We start from the raw sequence: 19,986 nt of genomic DNA, 5'->3' as shown, positions 1-19,986 counted from the left end.
TGCTGGTGATAAAAACAACACAGAAACGTAAAAAAAAGACTTCATTTTCTTGCCATTCTAAGTCAATCATAACAATTGCATAACCAAATCATATTAAGTTGAGCATAAACAATTGCACAACCATAACAATTGCCTGTCTAAGTCGAACATCAATGTAAAAAATATCTAACAAAAGGCAATTAAAAAAATAAGCATATCTCAAATAAAAGTCACCCACCTAGTATTCAAATATCTTTATCTGTTTCTTCCCCATTTGATTCACCATCTGTTCCTTCTTTACATATTTCATCAGTATCCTCGTCTGTGTCCTCTTCTGTAGATGTATCTCCTGTTTCTTCATCGGGTATTGTCACACCCCGACTAGCACAATGCGGAAGCATAAAACGGGAATGTAACAGACACCTCTGGTATCAACAACTTTGTTTATAAAGAAACATTACAAACTAATTTACATTATATTACATTGATATATCTTTGTATTTAAACTAGGTGTTACAACAAAATACGTTCGTTAAACTAATCTATTCGTACTAATAACCTTTCATCTATTCACATAGCATCGAGCATGTTCCACAATAAATAGCACGAAATCACTATATTCCGATTTTGGTAATCCTGAAAAGCAATTTAAAACGGGTCAACTACTAGAGTTGGTGAGTTTCACGAGTTTCAAGAAAACATTTATGAATATTCACAAGTTAACACTTGTAATCATGATATAAGTATGTATGTATGTAAATGATGTAATTATGCTAAGCTATAGTGAAGCCTTGACTGTATGTGCTGCGTGCATCCATTTCCCACACTCAATCAACCACTGTGGCTCCCCTTCCGCCCACAACATGCCCCGGTAGCTATGTCTAACACTACATAGCCTGTATATATAAACATGGTCATGTGCAAACGGTGCTATGTGACACGGCAACCAGGTCGATTCCGTTTGGGTTTGTCAAACCAATAGTACTATTCACAAGCCACCAGCTCGAAGTTAATCACTGTGATCGTGGGGACTTTCGTGTGTTAGCACTTAAATAATTTACATCATTACAGATTTCAGATATGTATACATAATCAACCATGCTTTTCACCCCAAAATTTCGTAAAACTGTTTAAAGAGTGGGGTCATGAAACTCACTATTTAGTAGATAATCAGTACCACGTCGGTTCGAGGTTTGTGTAACTTGTAATCACGGTTTCCTATAATCAATATTATAATAATATTAATATTTTAATATTATTATAATCTCAATACTAAACTGGGCTGTATAACTAATCTGGGTATAGCTGGAATGCCTAGAAAGTGGCAATAGGATTAGGTTGTGATGTTGTTCAATGTCTAATACTGAAAACCGAACTTGGATCGGATTCTCGTTTTCCCAGCTGGGCTAAGTTGTTCGTTTACGCGTTCAGAAAACAATTATGGGGAAATAAGCTTGGGTAAATGTATTGGTTAATAAAATGATTAAGTTATAAAGAAGGATCACATACTGGGGTACCGGATTAGTCACGGGGCCCGTTTTCGTTTATTCAGTTTGATTTAAGAAGAAACGCGCACAATCTATCCGGATTGTCCAGGTTTCTCATAAAAAAGTTCATTTTTACTTAATTAATCCAAAAATATGATTTTTGATCACTCTTGGTGTTTTGATATTCCCGCAGGTTCGTTAGTCGCGAACTTGCCGGTTTTTATGAAAACTGAATTTGTTTAATCTTCAAATTAGCATAATTAATTAACCGTTAATCATTAAATTATGAAAATTTAGAAACTTATCAATTAAAATATGTATATTTTTATAAAAATATTTCTGGAATTATTTACTGATTTATTAATTTATAAAAATTCATTTTATCAGCTATATTTCACCTGAAAATCATCCGTTTATCCCAAAAAATTTCCAAAAATTTCACAAAAATTCCTGAATACTAAAATTATGTCTCAAAACAACCTGTATCAATTCCAGAATGTAAAAAGCTCGTGCAATATTCTTTTCGGCCCAAATTCGGCTATAAAAATTCACACGAACGCATATGCGCAAAACACCTTTTGACTTCTCCAAATGATCCCAAAATTCATATGTGATCAAAATACATTAAATTTGAGTTCCCTGAACAATTTCATAATTTTTGAAGCATTTTAACTATTTTTCCCCATTAAACGTCCCAATTCGGTAATAAATTCGCCAAATATTCTCGGATGGTCGAAAAATTACCAAATTTGAGCAGGGACTTAATGACATTGTCCCTGATTTTCCTGACAAATTTTAAAGCCTAATAATATGCACATCACAACCTTAACCTAAACAGCCCGTAAGCGAGTGTTTCGGCATTACCTTAGCGGTTTTGGTTAGTTTCCGCCTTTCTAATCAACTTTTCAAGCTCTTGTGCTCCTATGTAGGCTAGATAAAAATTCCTATATCACAAAAAAAGCAAGTTTCATCAATAGAACAACCCTTTAACTTAGGGTTTCGTCTAGGGAATAAAAACGAACTTTTGAACCGTAAAAATGCGGTTTCAACCCTTTAATCCGTGTTTATGGCCAAAAAAACTATCAAAACAGGTTCCTTACCATGTGTATGATCAAAACATGTTTATGGACCAGTTTTAGGATTTTTACATGGTTAGGAATGATTTTTAGCAATTAAGACATGTTTTTATGGTATTAATCAAGGTTAAACAAGTATAAAAGTTGCTTATTTAAGTTGTTACCTTAGGGTTTTGGAAAAAATCTGGAGATTTTGATTGCAGCAGCTTGGACCTCAACTCTTTATCAAATAGAATGAATAAACAAGCTTAAGGAGTAAGTTTTATAAAAAAAAATGGGGGTGGGGTGTGGATTGCGACCGGAAGGATGGTTTGGGCCCCCTTGGGCCCATTTTGGCCCAACAATCTGTTTTTACAAGCCCAAATACGAAAAGCCCAGTCCAAATTTAGTTCGGGATCGGTTTTTGGCACGAAAAACTTATCGGGTGCGTTAAACAGTGCAAAAACGAGTGTTTTTCGGCTAGTTTTGAGTAAAATTATAAAAACATACTATATGTTTGTAAAAATCAAAAATATTTTCACGGATCTCTTAAAACATTTCAAATAAGTGATTGGTAAGTCTTTTTCGGCTTAACGGATGGTACAATGCTTGGTTTGTAACTATCTTTCGCGTTTAAATCTATAGCGGGTAGTTAAACGAGCATGTTTTCGTTTAACTTGTTTGCTATCAAACTAAGGCCATATTACTAATATTTTAGCTTATATTAAACGTATATCACTTATAGATGGCCCCCCCAGGATTTCAGGGTCATAACCTGTCCCACCCCGTTAAGCGATTTGCGGAAGCGTAAAACGGAAATGCAACAGATACAACTGGTATAAAATACATTGTTCATAAAGTAACATTATTAACTAATTTACAATATATTACATCGTTCTAATCTCTTTTACAAACTAGGTGATACAATCAAACCGGTTCTTCAATTACTTTACTTCTAACTCAAATGCCCACGACATCAATCATCAGTCAGACACGTAACGCACAGGAAATTACTTCTCATATCTGATTACCTGAAAAGCATGTTAAAATAGGTCAACTACGAATAGTTGGTGAGTTTCATAAGTTTAACGAAATCAGTTCTGCGTACCACACAGTCATAGTTTGTATGTACGCGCGAATGTAAAAATATGTATTTACGTTTGTATAAATATGTAAAGCCATATCCTTGTGTGTGCATATGCACACATGTAAGTTTATCATATAAATTCGAAATTTCGGTAAAATCGTGATTGTTTGTTCGTACTACCTGTTTCCAATTTCCGTGTTTAACCAACCACTGTGAACCCCCTTCCTCCCACAACGGTTCCACATAAACTCAACCACTGTGGCCCCCCTTCCGCCCACAACGGTTCCGCGTTAACATCAACCACTGTGGTCCCCCTTCCACCCACAATGATTCCACGTAAACTCAAACATTATATAGTGTACACGCAAATAATTAGTATATTCTACACATAGTATTTCCTACGGCTAATCACATAGCATGTATATAGACACATATACACATATAGTATTTATCACGTATCACCAAATACTGTGGCTCCCCATCCGCCCACAATACGCATAATCACATTATTTTCTTAACATTCATGTCATAATCAAGTTAGTTCGTTTAATAAGTTGCAGCAGAACTTGGCTCATATGCCATACTCAACTTTAGTTTAGTAAGTTGCAGCAGAACTTGGCTCATAGGCCATACTCAACTTTAGTTTATAAGTTGCAGCAGAACTTGGCTCATAGGCCATACTCAACTTTAGTTTAGTAAGTTGCAGCAGAACTTGGCTCATAGGCCATACTCAACTTTATTTTATAAGTTGCACCAGAACTTGGCTCATAGGCCATACTCAACTTTAGTTTATTAAGTTGCAGCAGAACTTGGCTCATAGGCCATACTCAACTTTAGTTTATTACTATTGTGGCCCCCCTTCCGCCCACAATAGCCCCATAATCATCACAGACCACGTTATCCCCATGGCCATTACAGACCACGTTGTTTCCCAAATTGGTTATGTTTAACATTACATAATGTGTTTGTATAAACACGCTGTCACGTGTAATTTCATTATGTTTTGCAATTCGTATTAACTCCACTCAATATATCAATCAACGATAATAATCATCTTTCATCAGCACGTAGTCAATCATTATGTTTGTAGGGACTTTTCATATATAAATGTTCAGATATTTTATATCCTGAACCGTTTTCAGATAGATAACGTGTATAAACATGCTTTCCACCCCAAAAGTTCGTAAAATAGTTTAAAGAGTGGGGTCATGAAACTCACAGTTTTGTAGGCACTCAGTGCGAGGTCAGCTCGGGGTTCGTTTTCTTTGCTATCACTTAGTCCCTATAGTCCATATTATAATAATATTAATATTTTAATATTATTATAATCTCAGTACTAAACTGGGTTGTATAACTAATCTGGGTATATCTGGAACGCCTAGAAAGTGGCAATAGGCTTAGGTTGTGATGTTGTTCAATGTCTAATACTTAAAACCGAACTTGGCTCAGATTCCCATTTTCCCAGCTGGGCCAAGTTGTTCGTTTACGCGTTCAGAAAATAGTTATGGGAAAATAAACTTGGGTAAATGTATTGGTTAATAAAATGATTAAGTTATAAAGAAGGATCACATACTGGGGTCCTGGATTAGCCACGGAGCCCGTTTCCGTTTATTTAGTTTGATTTAAGAAGAAACGCGCACAATCTATCCGGATTGTCCAGGTTTCTCATAGAAAAGTTTGTTTTCACTTAATTAGTCCAAACATATGATTTTTGATCACTCTTGGTGTTTTGATTTTCCCGCAGGTTCACTAGCCGCGAACTTGCCGGTTGTTATAAAAACTGAATTTGTTTAATATTCATATTAGCATAATTAATTAACCGTTAATCATTAAATTATAAAAATTTAACCACTTATCAATTAAAATATGTAGATTTTTATAAAAATATTTCTGGAATTATTTATTGAATTATAAATTTATAAAAATTCGTTTTATCAGCTATATTTCGCTTGAAAATCGTCCGTTTACCCCAAATAATTTCCAAAAATTCCACAAAAATTCCTGAATACTCAAATCATGTCCCAAAACAATATATATCAATTCCAGAATGTAAAAAGCTTGTTCAATATTCTTTTCGACCCAAATTCGGCTATAAAAATTCACATGAACGCATATACACAAAACACCTTTAGACTTCTCCAAATGATCCCAAAATTTATATGTGATCAAAATACATCAAATCTGAGTTCCTAGAAAATTTTCATGATTTTTGAAGTATTTTAGCTATTTTTCCCAAATAATTGTTCCAATTCGGAAATAAATTCGCCAAATATTCTCGGATAGTCGAAAAACTACCAAATTTAAACAGGGACTTATTCACATGGTCCCTGATGTTCCTGAATAATTTCAAGGCCTAACAATATGCACATCACAACCTTAACCTAAACAGCCCGTAATCGAGTAAATCGGCATTACCTTTGCGGTTTTGGTTCGTTTTCGCTCTCTTAATCCAATTTTCGGGTTCTTGTGCTTCTATATAAGCTAGATACAGGTCCTATATCACAAACCAAGCAAATTTTCATCAACATAACAGCCCTTAACTTAGGGTTTCGGCTAGTGCACAAAAACAAACTTTTGAACCGTAAAAACGCCGTTTCAACCCTTTCATCCTTGTTTATGGCCAAAAAAACTATCAAAACAGGTTCCTTACCGTGTTTATGATCAAAACATGTTTATGGACCATTTTTAGGATTTTTACACGGTTAGGAATGATTTTTAGTAACCAAGACATGTTGTTATGGTATTAAACGACTTTAAACAAGTACAAAAGCTACTTATTTAAGCTCCTTACCTTAGGGTTTGAAGGTTTTGTGGATGGAGTAGGACTTGTGTCCAGAATTCTCATGAAAAATATATCACAAAATATCTTAGAACTTGTTTAAATATGAAAAGGGTTTAAGGGGGGGGGAAGTCTTCTTTGGCGGGCTGGGCTCGTTGGGTCCCCTTTTGGGCCCATTTGGCCCACTTTTCTCTATTTACGTGCCCGAATGTGAAATGCAGAGTCCAAATTTATTTCGGGTTCGGTTTCTGGCGACAAAAATATATCGGGTGCGACAAACGGAGCGAAAACGAGTGTTTTTCGGCTAGTTTTGTGTAAAATTATAAAAACATACTATACGTTTGTAAAAATCGAAAATATTTTCACGGATCACTTAAAACATTTCAAATAAGTGTTTGGTAAGTCTTTTTCGGCTTAACGGATGATACAATGCTTGGTTTGTAACTATCTTTCGCGTTTAAGTCTATAGCGGGTAGTTAAACGAGCATGTTTTCGTTTAACTTGTTTGCTATCGAACTAAGGCCATATTACTAATATTTTAGCTTGCATAGATCGTATATCACTTATAGATGGCACCCTGGGATATCCGGACCATAACCAGACCCGTTTGGTTATTCGTTTGTTCGTTACGCAATAAGCGGTTAAACGCTTATTCGAGTTTGTAAGTACTAAGGTGTACTCGGTTTTGCCACGGATGTCACATTCTCCCCCAGTTAAGAAATTTCGTCCCCGAAATTCAATATGCCAAATATGCTCTTTTTGGGGAAAATTTTATAATCATTTGTTTTGGAATTCGTTTTTCTGTTTCCGAACACGTTTGATTCCCCGTTGTGGATTCCACTGGATTTTATTCAATGAGATTTTATTGTGTCACAACTGTTTGATTTTCCCCACTCAGCATTTTCATGAGTCTCTTTATAGAGTTTAGCTGTATAAAAGTTTTCAAATAGTACTAATTCCGCCATGTCAGTAAGGCACTCGTTTTGATTCGATACATACATATATATATATATATATATGTATATATATATGAAATATTGGGAGTGAAATAATTTTGTTTAATACACTATGGGGTTAACTTTCGAGGCAATTTTGTACAGTTCCATATATTTTAGAATCAACTCATCGTTTTTCTCAACTCAACTAACAACTTTCAAAATTTGATAACTTATCGCATTTCTCAGTATAGCCCTCTTGTTAGCCTTAGGCGGCCTTCGGTTTGTTATTAATATTACGAGCTTTATTTATGGTTATCAAAATCGAATCGGATTTTGTATTTTGGATGTCGCCAATTTTTCAATTTTAATAAGATGGCGAGTTACATTCTTGATCGTATAATATAGCATATAGGCGTTTGCATAATATTACGATGATTGTTAATGTACGAGGATTGAAATTACCGGTCTTACTTTCCTCTAATGTTTGAATACTTTATTTGATTTGATTGTTTTATAGAGGATTATAGACCGTGCTTAGGCCAATTAGGGATCTAAAATTTCATACACAATTCACCAAGAGTAAGATTTTGTTAAGGAGAGTTTTTTTTTACTTGGATAGTTGTTACAATTCGGAAGAAAGTATTCGGAGTGGATCAGTCAAGAAACAATCATTCAGCTGGCATTGCTTTCTCGGGATGTTTTAGGAATATGTGTTAAGAGATCCATTGTAGTTTGTTTCCCACTTCCAATGGGGTATCTCGAATTGTTGTAGCATCTCCGAGGATCTTTTGTATTCCCCGTTAACTTATAATAGTGCACACTTTACAACATATGTGCCTATGATTCCTTCATATATTTCGCTTGCATCTATATACTAGTACTCAGTTTATCCGAACATCTGGCCTGACTTTTCCTTGTTCATCACTCAGTTATTAAGGCTATAAAAGTTTAAAGTTCAAGTTTCGGTTACGGATAGTATAGTTTTCCTCATCCGTGTTTCATCATTGGGGTACTAGGTTTTGTTCCGTGTACCGGATCACTTCTTTATCTAGAAGAGGCAGTATAACAGTTCTATTTCTATATATAACCTTCATTTGAACTCAATTAACTAGTCCAAACTGACTATTACACAATGACTCCTCACTTCCACCGGGAGTGCATCGATAGGGAATAGCTAGTTATTTAGGTTAAGAGGGTAGTTTTTCGAGTAATATGGTTAGTATTTATAGTCTTACTTTTGGTGATTTCTATAGTATACAGAATTGTTATTTTACTAGACGGTATATTTTCCAAGGTAATAACTTGTAGGAACGAAACGTCTATCAGTGTCCGTAATAAATAAACTAAAGTATATTAGGCATTACTAAGAACGTACCTGTTACTACATTTGTTCTATCCGGTTTATTCACAATACTTGACCACTAGTCGAGTTAGACGTCGATGTCGGTGCTTGCCTTTGTCTTCCGGTCGCAATTGGATTCAATCTAGGGCAGTCTTTCTTGATGTGCTTCACACTACCACACTTATAACAGGCATTACGGTTTATTATGGTTTGGTTTTGGTAGACTGGTTGTTGTCGTGTTGGTTGCGGTTGGGGTAGTTGTGAGTCCTGGAGTTGGGTTGGTGGATTTATAGTATTCATAACGGTTCTACAATTTCGGGCATAGTGTCCCACTTTCCCACATTTGTGACACACATTGGTCCGACATTCACCAACATGATGATAACCACATTTTCCACATCTAGGCAAAGGCCCGTTATACTTATCTTGCTTCACATCGGAACTGATCATAGCGTAATTTTGTATTGCAAGGCGCGCACATTTATTCTGTTGTCTTTCTTGTATTCCCGCTCCATAATTGGTTCGTTTTGTACCAGATGATTCCCCGGGCATTCTTAACGCACCACTTCTAATCAAATCAGAAGTTACAATGCCGGCTTGTAACACGGCATTTTCGAAGGTTACATGGCCAGTTGAATTAACCAAACTTCTGACTTCGGGGGCTAAACCCCAAATGTAGCGTTCAGTACGTTTAGATTCTGGAGTAACTAACCATGGGACTAGACGAGCCAGTTCGTTAAAGCGGTGGGTATACTCCAAGTGATCTGCACCCTTCATTTCTAGATTCCAAAGTTCTTGCTCTAATTTCTGAATTTCGTTTATCGGAAAAAAGTGTTTTATCATAAGATTTTTAAGTTCTGTCCAAGACATACGATTGGTTGCCTCCTGTCCTCGAATTTGCACAACAGTATTCCACCACATTAGAGCGTGGTCTACAAATGTAGAAGTAGCAAATTTGACAATACAATCTGGTGGACAGTTAGTGATATTAATGATGGATTCAGTCTTTTCGATCCACTTTACTAGCCCATTTGATCCTTCGGTACCGCTAAATTCCATATGTTTACATAGCATGAAGTTCTTAAGTGATATCCGTGTTGTGGGGGATTTTGATTGTTACAACTATTGTTCAAGTTCGGTGCATTATTTAAAGTAATATTGGTATTCAACGGGGGAGTATTAGTTGTGATAGTATCAGTATTTATCGGGGGAGCATTTGTGGTTGTATTAGTATTTGTCGGGGGATTAGTATTTACGGCCGCGTTAGCGTTCGGCACTTGATTGGTATTCATAGTTGTATGGATACCAGCAGCGAATTGTGCTGCTATTATCGGAAGTACTGTTTGCAGTTGTCGAGCGATCATCTCGGCTATATTTGCCTCAGACAACATGTTTACTTTCTTCGGGGCCATTCTATAACAATAACCAGTTATCCAACAATTAACAAAATTCACATACACTAATGATCACAAAAGGAATTACAATAACAAGTAATCAGGTATTTCAATTAACACGTATATATCACATGGGTTTATTCTCAAGTCTGAATACTAAGGATAGTATGTAAAATTAGCCTAGCAAACGCCAAAGTTTGCATATATATTAAAAGTTGTCATCTCATGACAAGACATTTTAATCCAATAGGGGTCAATGTTTGTATTAAAAATGCCCAAATCGTCCTCCATATTAGCATAGCGCACCACCATATGCTTGTATGGAGTATCAGAAGCTATACACGAAAATACCATACTATCCTTATCTATCAAAGCACACGTTATAACAATTATAATTAGTTCACAACTTGTATGACAATTGTTCCTATACGATCCCATTATTAGGAAGCTGTTTTTGTTCGGTCTCTCCCGTAGGTAGATATTTGCTCGTTACGAGTTTAATCAGTACGTTATAATGGGAATGCATGTGTATATTCCACCTGACTTCTGAATGTTTGTTAACTAATATGGTAAAATATATTCTTTCGCCAGGTCATTCAGTATTCGTGGGCATGTCAGACTTAATAAAGGTAGTCGTTTACTAGTTGGAGGTAAGTAGGTTCCATTCCAGTCGGGGCATGTCATCAATTCGTGAGCATGATATTTCTCTCCTATAATAACCAATTGGAATAGCAAAATATAGGAGAGGTTGGAGGTTGTCTTTCATAGATGGTTCGAAGAGTTTGCTAGTTAGGGAGGTTCATCAGAGTTAGTTGTACTGGTGATACGTAAAAGAAATTACTATTATTAATATTTCTTTTTGAAATATTATTAGTACATTATATGTACTGGTAGTAACGATTGCTCATATTATAATTGAAAACTCAGTTTTGGTAATTATCATATTTATAATTTGATAAATCGGGCTCATCACTAGGTATTTCCCCTAGGGATGGTGTTTGTTTCTGAACAACAGAATCGGAAGGATGACCGGAAAATAGTTTAGTTTAGTGTCAAAGAAACGAGTACATAAAATAAAGGTTAGACCCATGCTGAGAGGTATTATATATATATATATATATATATATATATATATATATATATATATATATATATATATATATATTCTTGAAATCATTGTCTATAGAACACACCTCCCATGGTTCTTTCCCGGGCCTTGCAAGTCCCTTAGTGGTTCCCCATATTACCAGATTTAGTTTGAACTTGTTGAAGCATTCTAATATTCTCACTTACAAGCAACACCAGTTCTTTAGTTGTCATAAGGCTACCCAATCTCGATATCCTTCGATGCAATCGTTAATCAGAAGAAAACGTTTTTCGGTAGCTTAGATCATCGTAAAGGATATTATTAATTAATACCTAAATTAAATATTTTATTTGTTACGAACAGGTATAATATTAATTATATAAAAAAAATATAATATAAATTTTGATACGATATAATTTTAATCATAATAGGATTAATTTTGATTATAACCGAATATAATATTAGTTATAATAACATTTAACATCATCGGTAGTATGGTACGTACACATATCCCTATACCTCGTCTCAGATAAGCACGTATGCACATTTCATATATACTTCACATCACCTTTATGCACGTATGTTGCCATTTTTACCTATCAATATGTTCCGCGACTTCTCCCCGAATTCCCTCGTACAAGCAAGTCTGTTATTACGTTCCGGACCATAATAACTCACTTGCCCTCCGAGTTCATCCCGACATCCATCAGTATCTATCGTTACTCATTATTAACTTTCCCAGTGATAATCGAGCCTACGGTTATATTAAAGGTATCCTATGGGATAACCTAATTCTTTATAACCAATGGCTCTGATACCAACTTCTGTCACACCCCGTTAAGCGATTTGCGGAAGCGTAAAATGGAAATGCAACAGATACAACTGGTATCAAATACATTGTTCATAAAGTAACATTATTAACTAATTTACAATATATTACATCGTTCTAATCTCTTTTACAAACTAGGTGATATAATCAAACCGGTTCTTCAATTACTTTACTTCTAACTCAAATACCCACGACATCAATCATCAGTCAGACACGTAACGCACAGGAAATTACTTCTCATATCTAATTACCAGAAAAGCATGTTAAAATAGGTCAACTACGAATAGTTGGTGAGTTTCATAAGTTTAACGAAATCAGTTCTGCGTACCACACAGTCATAGTTTGTATGTACGTCGCGTATGTAAAAATATGTATTTACGTTTGTATAAATATGTACAGCCATATCCTTGTGTGTGCATATGCACACATGTAAGTTTATCATATAAATTCGAAATTTCGGTAAAATCGTGATTGTTTGTTCGTACTACCTGTTTCCAATTTCCGTGTTTAACCAACCACTGTGGACCCCCTTCCTCCCACAACGGTTCCACATAAACTCAACCACTGTGGCCCCCCTTCCGCCCACAACGGTTCCGCGTTAACATCAACCACTGTGGTCCCCCTTCCACCCACAATGATTCCACGTAAACTCAAACATTATATAGTGTACACGCAAATAATTAGTATATTCTATACATAGTATTTCCTACGGCTAATCACATAGCATGTATATAGACACATATACACATATAGTATTTATCACGTATCACCAAATACTGTGGCTCCCCATCCGCCCACAATACGCATAATCACATTATTTTCTTAACATTCATGTCATAATCAAGTTAGTTCGTTTAATAAGTTGCAGCAGAACTTGGCTCATAGGCCATACTCAACTTTAGTTTATAGGTTGCAGCAGAACTTGGCTCATAGGCCATACTCAACTTTAGTTTAGTAAGTTGCAGCAGAACTTGGCTCATAGGCCATACTCAACTTTAGTTTATAAGTTGCAGCAGAACTTGGCTCATAGGCCATACTCAACTTTAGTTTAGTAAGTTGCCGCAGAACTTGGCTCATAGGCCATACTCAACTTTAGTTTATAAGTTGCAGCAGAACTTGGCTCATAGGCCATACTCAACTTTAGTTTATTAAGTTGCAGCAGAACTTGGCTCATAGGCCATACTCAACTTTAGTTTATTACTATTGTGGCCCCCCTTCCGCCCACAATAGCCCCATAATCATCACAGACCACGTTATCCCTATGGCCATTACAGACCACGTTGTTTCCCAAATTGGTTATGTTTAACATTACATAATGTGTTTGTATAAACACGCTGTCACGTGTAATTTCATTATGTTTTGCAATTCGTATTAACTCCACTCAATAGATCAATCAACGATAATAATCATCTTTCATCAGCACGTAGTCAATCATTATGTTTGTAGGGACTTTTTCATATATAAATGTTTAGATATTTTATATCCTGAACCGTTTTCAGATAGATATAGTGTATAAACATACTTTCCACCCCAAAAGTTCGTAAAATAGTTTAAAGAGTGGGGTCATGAAACTCACAGTTTTGTAGGCACTCAGTGCGAGGTCAGCTCAGGGTTCGTTTTCCTTGTTATCACTTAGTCCATATAGTCCATATTATACTAATATTAATATTTTAATATTATTATAATCTCAGTACTAAACTGGGCTATATAACTAATCTGGGTATAGCTGGAACGCCTAGAAAGTGGCAATAGGCTTAGGTTGTGATGTTGTTCAATGTCTAATACTTAAAACCGAACTTGGCTCAGATTCCCGTTTTCCCAGCTGGGTCAAGTTGTTCGTTTACGCGTTCAGAAAATAGTTATGGGAAAATAAACTTGGGTAAATGTATTGGTTAATAAAATGATTAAGTTATAAAGAAGGATCACATACTGGGGTCCCGGATTAGCCACGGGGCCCGTTTCCGTTTATTCAGTTTGATTTAAGAAGAAACGCGCACAATCTATCCGGATTGTCCAGGTTTCTCATAGAAAAGTTTGTTTTCACTTAATTAGTCCAAACATATGATTTTTGATCACTCTTTGTGTTTTGATTTTCCCGCAGGTTCACTAGCCGCGAACTTGCCGGTTGTTATAAAAACTGAATTTGTTTAATATTCAGATTAGCATAATTAATTAACCGTTAATCATTAAATTATGAAAATTTAACCACTTATCAATTAAAATAAGTAGATTTTTATAAATATATTTCTGGAATTTATTTACTGATTTATTAGCTTATAAAAATTCGTTTTATCAGCTATATTTCGCCTGAAAATCGTCCTTTTACCCCAAATAATTTCCAAAAATTCCACAAAAATTCCTGAATACTCAAATCATGTCCCAAAACAATATATATCAATTCCAGAATGTAAATAGCTTGTTCAATATTCTTTTCGACCCAAATTCCGCTATAAAAATTCATACGAACGCATATACACAAAACACCTTTAGACTTCTCCAAATGATCCCAAAATTCATATGTGATCAAAATATATCAAATCTGAGTTCCCAGAAAATGTTTATGATTTTTGAAGTATTTTAGCTATTTTTCCCAAATAATTGTCCCAATTCGGTAATAAATTCGCCAAATATTCTCGAATGGTCGAAAAATTACCAAATTTAAACAGGGACTTATTGACATGGTCCCGGATGTTCCTGAAAAATTTCATAGCCTAACAATATGCACATCATAACCTTAACCTAAACAGCCCGTAATCGAGTAAATCGGCATTACCTTTGCGGTTTTGGTTCGTTTTCGCTCTATTAATCCAATTTTCGGGTTCTTGTGCTTCTATATAAGCTAGGTACAGGTCCTATATCACAAACCAAGCAATTTTTCATCAACATAACAGCCCTTAACTTAGGGTTTCGGCTAGTGCACAAAAACGAACTTTTGAACCGTAAAAACGCCGTTTCAACCCTTTCATCCGTGTTTATGGCCAAAAAACTATCAAAACAGGTTCCTTACCGTGTTTATGATCAAAACATGTTTATGGACCATTTTTAGGATTTTTACACGGTTAGGAATGATTTTTAGTAACCAAGACATGTTTTTATGGTATTAAACGACTTTAAACAAGTACAAAAGCTACTTATTTAAGCTCCTTACCTTAGGGTTTGAAGGTTTTGTGGCTGGAGCAGAACTTGTGTCCAGAATTCTCATGAAAAATATATCACAAAATATCTTAGAACTTGTTTAAATATGAAAAGGTTTTAAGGGGGGGAAAAGTCTTCTTTGGCGGGCTGGGCTCGTTGGGTCCCCTTTTGGGCCCATTTGGCCCACTTTTCTTGATTTACGTGCCCGAACGTGAAATGCCGAGTCCAAATTTATTTCGGGTTTGGTTCTGGAACAAAAATATATCGGGTGCGACAAACGGAGCGAAAACGAGTGTTTTTCGGCTAGTTTTGTGTAAAATTATAAAAACATACTATACGTTAGTAAAAATCGAAAATATTTTCACGGATCACTTAAAACATTTCAATTAAGTGTTTGGTAAGTCTTTTTCGGCTTAACGGATGATACAATGCTTGGTTTGTAACTATCTTTCGCGTTTGAGTCTATAGCGGGTAGTTAAACGAGCATGTTTTCGTTTAACTCGTTTGCTATCGAATTAAGGCCATATTACTAATATTTTAGCTTGCATAGATCGTATATCACTTATAGATGGCACCCTGGGATATCCGGACCATAACCAGACCCGTTTGGTTATTCGTTTGTTCGTTACGCAATAAGCGGTTAAACGCTTATTCGAGTTTGTAAGTACTAAGGTGTATTCGGTTTTGCAACGGATGTCACATAACCCGACCCATTCGGTTAATCATTCGTTTGTTACGTAAAAGGCGTTTATTTGCTTAATCGGTGAATACGTACTGAGGTGTACCTTGTTTTGCCTCAAATGTCACAGGTATACCTAATTTTAGAGGACAATTCCTTTTGTCATGAAGCCTTACTCTTTTGTTACAAAAGTTACATTTTCTCCTACTCTTCTTCTTGCCCTTTTTTTTGCTCTTTTTCTTAGCCTTCTCACTTGTACCAATTGGACGCTTAGTTTTTCGAGAACCTTTGTTCCGTATTCCTTTTGGTGCTGTAATTAAGATTTCTATGGGTTTTTTTATTGGATAACAATTCTTTAATAACAACTTCTTTGCTGTATGTAGGCTCAAGTGGGAATTCCTCAAAAATTTTATCCTTTATTGCTTTAATTTGTAAATCAAGTTCTTCAAGGTATCTAGTGTTGCATCTCAGCCTATCAATGCACATCTGAATATTGTCACCGATTCGACGCCTAATTATCTCATATGAGAATAAATGAATTACTAATTCTGCCTATACATATATGTAACAGAAACTATTACATATTAGGTTGTTAAACATGATATGAAATACATGTATTTTTAAACATGATTAACTATTAACATACCTGTTTTCCATACAATAAACACCACTTGGAAGAGCATCTCTACACCACCGCAAACTAACATACTTCATAGGAATCTTATCGATTCCTTGATGTCTATAAATGCAAAAGACATGACGACAAAGATACCCAATGCGTGTAAATCCCATACACTCACACGTAACAGTAAAGTTTGACGTATCAAAAGTAACCTGAAATTGCAAAATTAATAAGAATTAAGCATATAAAATATAAATATTGATATATGTATATTATTTGAAAATTTTAAACCTTGTACTCCTTGACAATTTTTTTTGAGTGATCTTGATGAGCAACAAGATAACTATGTATAACATCTAACTCCTCTCGAGACACTATGTAGCATAAACGCAAAGATTTTTCCATCTTTTTCTGAACTTCAAAAAAAACAGTTATGGTGTAGATCTCATTAGCATGCCGTTCAATAGGAAACGATGTTTTGAATTTTGGGTTGGTTGTTTCTGTTTTATCTTGAGGTTCACATTGCTCGTTTCGTTGGCCATCCACAGTTGTCTCGAAACACAACATAAATTGAACTAAGGTATTGTGTGGACTAGAATTTGTTTTAAAGAGATGATTGGCACTCTCACACCTAGATGTTGTCTTCATTAAACAACACATCGAAATCTCTCTAAAATAACTAGGAACCCACTTATCCCTGATGGCATACATTTCAGATAGCCATACATGGTCTTGCAAACCATACTCATTCATCAATCGATTCCATCGACGTTCAAATGTATCCATGTTGATATAAATATTCCAAACAAGTTTGTGAATCGATCAGCGAAGATTTGAATTGTTCAAAAGATTTCCATCAATATGAAAAATGGTAACACAATGATTAAACAATTTTTAAAAATAAAAACCAAACTGTTTGTACATATATGTATATCATGAAATGTATTATAATAAGTAAGTATACACATATGTGACAGATTATACAATTTCTAAAAATAAAAAGCAAACTGTTTGTACATATATGTCTATCATGATTTGTGTTCCATATTTTATAATAAGTAACTATACACATATGTACAAACAAAAAATATGAACTATACACATATGTATATCAGAAGTAAAAAATACCTTAAGTGATAGTTTTGTAATAACATGCCACATGCACAATCGGTGAATCGATTTATCCAATACACTATGAACAGCTTGCTTCATTGAAGGGTCTTGATCTGTTAAAACAAAAGTTGGTTGCTTGCCATGTGTGTCGAGAAACATTTGAAGAAGCCAAGTGTATGATTCAACAGATTCATTATGTAACAAACCGGCACCAAAGACTACGCTCTTTTTATGATGATCAATACCATTAAACGGAACAGAGATCATATCATACCTACAAAAAGGAGAAAAAACACAATTTTGTCACTAATTACAAAAATATTTGATTAAATTAAATACAAAAAATATATAACTTACATATTGGTGTGGTATGTCGCATCAAAGGCCATAACATCACCAAACGCATCATAGTTGATTTTTGAAATATTATAAACCCAAAATAAAGATGTAAGCTCAGTTCCAACAACTCGGGATTTAAAAGTGAAATTTTTTACATTTTTGGCACGTTCATTGAATTTATCAATCACCATCTGAGCATCTCCATCTGCAATCAATTCTCGTATATCTCTACCAAAATTATTGTAATCCGTTAATGTACCTTGCAGATTATGATGGCCACCCTTTAACACCACATGAAGCTTGAATGCTTTGGTTGGCCCAACACAAGCCAAACGACAATTGGAAATAAACTCTTTTGTTGCAAAGTCTAATTTCCTTTTTCTCTTAGTTATCTGCTCGGAAGAATGAGGTCCATGATTGTGTTCCTCCACAAAACCATATATTTCATAATCCGATGAACCTCTTACAAGTCTAATTTTTATAAATGCTTTGCAATCAGTTACTTTGAAGTTTACACAACGGGAACTAGAGGTTGAACACATTCCAACAGAATCAACATCTTGATCTTTAGGTTTATTTGCTTTCGAACACAAGAGTACCTAGTTGTAATTATATCATTACGCTTCTTAGTGGTACCCAAACGAGTACAAAAACCGGCCTTCTCAGCATACTCCTCATACATAACAACAACTTCATCCAATGTACGAAACTTAGCCCCAACATAAGGTTTGAATTCAGGAGGAACAAATGGAATCCAAGACCTCTGTCCATTCGGTAACACACTAGTTGCTACGGATTCTTCACGATCAAATTAAAATGAAAAAAGAAAAAAAATTAACATAAAAACACAATAAAGTTAAGGTCATACACCTATTTTAACCTATTTCTAATATACATATGATGTATAGAACTATTAACTAGCAATTAGAAAACAAAATAAAACTATTTTTAATATACATATATGTACAGAACTATTAACCAGCAAATTAAAAAACGTAAAACTATTTTAAAACCTATTTTTAATATACTGTACAGAACTATTAACCCAGCAATTAAGAAACAAAATAAACCTATTTTTAACCAGCAATTAAACAACATATATGTGCAAAACTATTAAACAACATTCAAAAAATAAAAAGCCTGAATACCAGTTCCGAATATAAATAACAACTTAAATAAAATCAAGGACTTTCTTCCTATTATCGTACTAGGGTTGCTCTACAATGTTGGAACTTAATATGCAGTTAATTGAATGTTTCATTCTTGTCGTCTCACTTCTATGCCTAATCTGTTGAAGCCTAAACAATTGTACATATTATGATTATAAGGATGGATGATGATAAATGTTTTATGTTTACATCACTAATCGTGAGGTATGCTACAAGCACGATTAAAAACCATATCAAATCATCACGGATCAAACATGAACTTTAAAAATAAGGGATGAACATGCTAGCAAAAACCGTGAAACCCGTCACCCGTTCCTAGTTCCCGCATAACAGTTTAAATAACCAAACCGACCCATTTGTAACATGGTTTTAGCATGAAAAAACATATTTGTTCGTTTTCCAGTTCCAGATTTGAGAAATCATACAACCCGGTTCCGAGTCGTACCCGTTACACAATTGAAATTACCTATAACACTGTTTACTTCGTCAATGGAGTAAGATGTAGATCCAGAAATCGATTCCGTAACTGAAACTTCCATGACCTAAAACTGAAACAATCATAATTGAACCGCCGATCATAAAAATTGAATCATTCACAATTGAAGTTTATAATCTATAACTTAAATCAAATAAGTTTGGAAGATTACCTTATAGAAATTGAACGGCTATTGACAAAATACGAACCCTAGATGCATTTGAGATACGACTCCCATTATTGTCGCTGGAAGAAAACCGATATGGAGGACCAAATCAGCAGCAGCAACCCTAACGGTGGCGGTGGCGGTGGCGTACAACAATCGTCGATGAAATCAGAAAGCTTGGCGGCAGGGGTTAGAAAGCAGGGTTTTGGGTTATATGATCGTTTTATCTTATGATGTAAAGTTCCTTTTTTACCCTTTTTATTTAATTTTAAGTTAAGAAAAATGAGTGGCTACAAATGGTTCTCAAAGTT

General features: G+C 34.9%; 1 protein-coding gene across 1 annotated transcript; it reads right to left on the bottom strand.

The window, feature by feature from the left end:
- Positions 1–224: 224 nt before the first annotated feature.
- LOC143618758 (protein FAR1-RELATED SEQUENCE 5-like) lies at positions 225–19,573 on the bottom strand. Its single transcript, XM_077090857.1, has 7 exons — positions 19,501–19,573; positions 18,465–18,663; positions 17,884–18,336; positions 17,542–17,800; positions 16,705–16,824; positions 16,438–16,625; positions 225–360 (listed from the first exon to the last, which is right to left on the bottom strand). The coding sequence occupies exons 1-7, from the start codon at positions 19,571–19,573 to the stop codon at positions 225–227; spliced, it is 1,428 nt and encodes a 475-aa protein (XP_076946972.1).
- Positions 19,574–19,986: the final 413 nt, after the last annotated feature.

Source organism: Bidens hawaiensis, unplaced genomic scaffold (genome assembly GCF_021521415.1).
Source record: "Bidens hawaiensis isolate Kalapana, Puna unplaced genomic scaffold, B.hawaiensis_p1.1 tig00000284_1, whole genome shotgun sequence".
NCBI classification, from domain to species: Eukaryota; Viridiplantae; Streptophyta; class Magnoliopsida; order Asterales; family Asteraceae; genus Bidens; species Bidens hawaiensis.
This window is presented reverse-complemented; position numbering and strand designations above follow the sequence as displayed.

What these genes read in the sequence shown, in the direction of transcription:
- LOC143618758 (XM_077090857.1), bottom strand. Translation starts at nt 19,573, where the DNA reads ATGGAAGTTTCAGTTACGGAATCGATTTCTGGATCTACATCTTACTCC. An exon ending in CGAAGTAAACAGTGTTATAG is followed by an intron (nt 18,664 to 19,500) that starts GTAATTTCAATT and finishes TTGATCGTGAAG; the next exon opens with AATCCGTAGCAACTAGTGTG. An exon ending in GCGACATACCACACCAATAT is followed by an intron (nt 17,801 to 17,883) that starts GTAAGTTATATA and finishes TCCTTTTTGTAG; the next exon opens with GTATGATATGATCTCTGTTC.